Raw genomic sequence first — 2,882 nt, 5'->3', positions numbered from 1 at the left:
CATACTTAAATATTTAATAAAAATTAATTAATTTTTTTAATAAAGTAGTAAACACAATACAATATATTTCTTTAACAGTAATTCATTACGATCTAAACGTTTTTCTTTGGCTCAATACAATAAAAATAGATTTGTCATTAAAGTTTTATTAGAATCAATATTTAATTGAAAAAGACAAAATATAATTTTTTATGCATTTGTCTTATCATATTTGAATAAAATAATAATAAAATAGATAGGTATTACTTCTAAATTTATGTCACCTTAGTTTTTTTACATGTAAAAAAAATTATTTTTATATTATAAAATTCATCTTTTAATTAATGAGAGTAATTTTTATTATATTAAATCTGCTTAATTAAATTTAGATAACAATAAAACTTAGACGTGTAACAGATCCAAAACATATATACCACTAAATCACTAATTATTTACAATAGGCTAATTACTTCACAATAGTGGAACTTCTGAATGGAAATATGAGTAATTATCCATTGAAACCACAAAAGAAGAGTTAATAATTTAGTAATTTTGAGGTCCATATAAGGCATTCATGATTAGCTACCGTGGCTGCTGATGTGGCAATGTAGATTATGATAAGCACGTGCCCATGCATTCCATACACAAGCCTTATTTTGTAATTGGTTCATAATATAATAGCAACTACAAATACAATAAAATATAATACAAATTGTGATCATGACATCACACCCCCATTAACTATTAATTCTCCTGACGTCATCAATATCGATAATACATGTGATCTGATGAAACAAGAGAATATTGAAGGATTTAATCTATCAGTATGCTATGACTAAAAAAAGAAAATATTTATATTATGTTTACATTACATAAATATTATATCCTTTGATGCTTCTCACATATTGACACGATCTTCTCGCTCAGAACTTCTGTGTCTAATGTATGAGCCATTTCCATCTGAAACATTACTAATCAATTAATTAATTAATTAATTAATTAGTTAGAATAATATTGCAACCAATAATAATATTGCAAAGTACCTGAAAATGCAGGTTGTAGAAGAATCTACCTCCAAAGGTGTCAAAGGAAGAAGCATTTAGCAGTTGAAGGGCATAGTGATTTTCTAAACACACCAAGATTTCAGATACTTGACACTTTTGAATTCCATAAGAAGAAATGATCTGAATACTAACTTCACTGTCACTGATCCTACTTGATGAAACCAGAAAGCCAGAAGAGTTCTGATGATGATGGCCTTTCTTGTTCATTGCTGCTGCTGCTGCTGCATCATCATTATTAATATCCCCTTGCCGAGAAATTCTCAACAAGAGCTCCTCCTTTTTCTTGATCAGTTCTTCCACCTGTTGTTGCAACTCAGGTATGTATTTCAACACTCTTGAAATTGTTGCTGGGATGCTCATCTTCTTCTGCAATAATAATAAATATCATATATAATAAGCTGGTTTAATTTGATGAGAAATGATTAATTTGAAAGAGTAACATACCGTTTGATCTGCAACAGGGAGGATTGACCGGAGAGAAGAGTACAAGGCATTGATCTTCTTGCGGCGGTGGCGCTCGCTTGCATTGTGATTAAATTTCTTGGCCATGGAAGAAGAGAGTAATGGATACTCTTCTGAGTTGAAGTATTCATGATGACTATGACTTAGTTCTTCTTCTTCTAACTCTAAGGGCCATTCCATGTTATTAGGGAACATACTTGTTGGAGAGGATAATGCAAGCATCATGGACATTTATTTGCTACAATTACGAATAATTACTCTTGCTTAGTTATATATATATATGATTAAGTAATGAGTGGCGGTTAGTTGTACAATAATGAAAACAAATGGACTTTCATCATCCTTTATTATTTTAAGAGGGCAGTTATTATCAAATATTTCAGTTTGCACTAAATAATTCAGCAAAGTATATATTATGTTTATAGAAGAAGATTATAAAATGAAATAGCATGTCTGCAGGAATGTGGTATCTGTGTGAGAGAGTGTGGATCAATACTTATAATTAAGACACACCACACGATCATATTTATTTTTTTTTTTCATTTTGTAATTGAACACGAATTAATTCAATCAATTATGATGAAAATTCAGGTGCAATTAATTTAATTTTAGGTGAAATTAATAATAATTGAGAGTCGTTAACTGAGAATTTAATTAAATCAGTTAAATTATTTAACAATTCTTAATCAGGATGGATTCAAATATATTATTATGGGGGGTAATAATATATATAATATTAAAAAATTATATATACAAAAAATTATATAATGTAAAATGTATTACAAAAATATTATGATAGAAAATATATGTTAAAGTACAAAAAATATGTATGTTCTTTTTATTATTAATGAAGTGGTCGATTCCTCGTATCATAAAATTCATCGATTATAGAATCTGTATCAAATTTTTTCACAATTTTTTTTTAATATAATTAAAAGACAATTAGTAAGAAATTCATCTTTTATTTTGTTTGAGTTATAAAAAGATCTCTCAGTTGTAGTAGTTGAAACAGAGAGAATTAATACCAAATGAATCAAGAAGGACGCTTATAAGAAGAAAAAAATATACTTTATAGAATTTAAAAAATTCTATTTAATTAAAAAATATTAGCAATAATATATTTTTATATTTTTTAATATTATTACTTACTTTTTAAACATTAAAAATCATTAATATTTATGTTAAACTGGACTTTTTTTTATATTAGATCAAATACTAAATAAATTTTTTTAAAATTTAAATCGTACTTAATAATTTATTACTATTAATTTTTGTTTAAAAAAATTGGGGGGCCGAGGCCTTCACTCGCCCTCTCCAGTATATCTATCCCTGCTCTCAACTTCACGTGAAATTTACTGCACCTAAATTTTCATCTTA

General features: G+C 27.2%; 1 protein-coding gene across 3 annotated transcripts; it reads right to left on the bottom strand.

Annotated features, from left to right (window-relative positions):
* Nucleotides 1-407: 407 nt before the first annotated feature.
* Nucleotides 408-1,736, bottom strand: LOC130932759 (transcription factor bHLH100). 3 transcript variants are annotated; one of them, XM_057862171.1, is made up of 3 exons: nucleotides 1,488-1,736; nucleotides 1,052-1,409; nucleotides 408-950 (listed from the first exon to the last, which is right to left on the bottom strand). In XM_057862171.1, the coding sequence occupies exons 1-3, from the start codon at nucleotides 1,734-1,736 to the stop codon at nucleotides 859-861; spliced, it is 699 nt and encodes a 232-aa protein (XP_057718154.1). In that variant the 3' UTR covers nucleotides 408-858. The 3 variants fall into 3 exon arrangements, with proteins under 3 accessions (XP_057718154.1, XP_057718155.1, XP_057718153.1); XM_057862172.1 differs by having other exon boundaries at nucleotides 409-950; nucleotides 1,023-1,409; XM_057862170.1 differs by having other exon boundaries at nucleotides 417-939; nucleotides 1,023-1,409.
* Nucleotides 1,737-2,882: the final 1,146 nt, after the last annotated feature.

Source organism: Arachis stenosperma, chromosome 6 (genome assembly GCF_014773155.1).
Source record: "Arachis stenosperma cultivar V10309 chromosome 6, arast.V10309.gnm1.PFL2, whole genome shotgun sequence".
NCBI lineage: Eukaryota > Viridiplantae > Streptophyta > Magnoliopsida > Fabales > Fabaceae > Arachis > Arachis stenosperma.
The sequence above is the reverse complement of the archived record's forward strand: the minus strand, read 5'-3'. Positions and strand labels throughout refer to the sequence as shown.

Coding starts and splice junctions, on each gene's coding strand:
- LOC130932759 (XM_057862170.1), bottom strand. CDS start 1,736: ATGTCCATGATGCTTGCATTATCCTCTCCAACAAGTATGTTCCCTAAT. Junction 1,410..1,487: donor TCCCTGTTGCAGATCAAACG/GTATGTTACTCT, acceptor TTATTATTGCAG/AAGAAGATGAGCATCCCAGC. Junction 940..1,022: donor TCTACAACCTGCATTTTCAG/GTACTTTGCAAT, acceptor GTAATGTTTCAG/ATGGAAATGGCTCATACATT.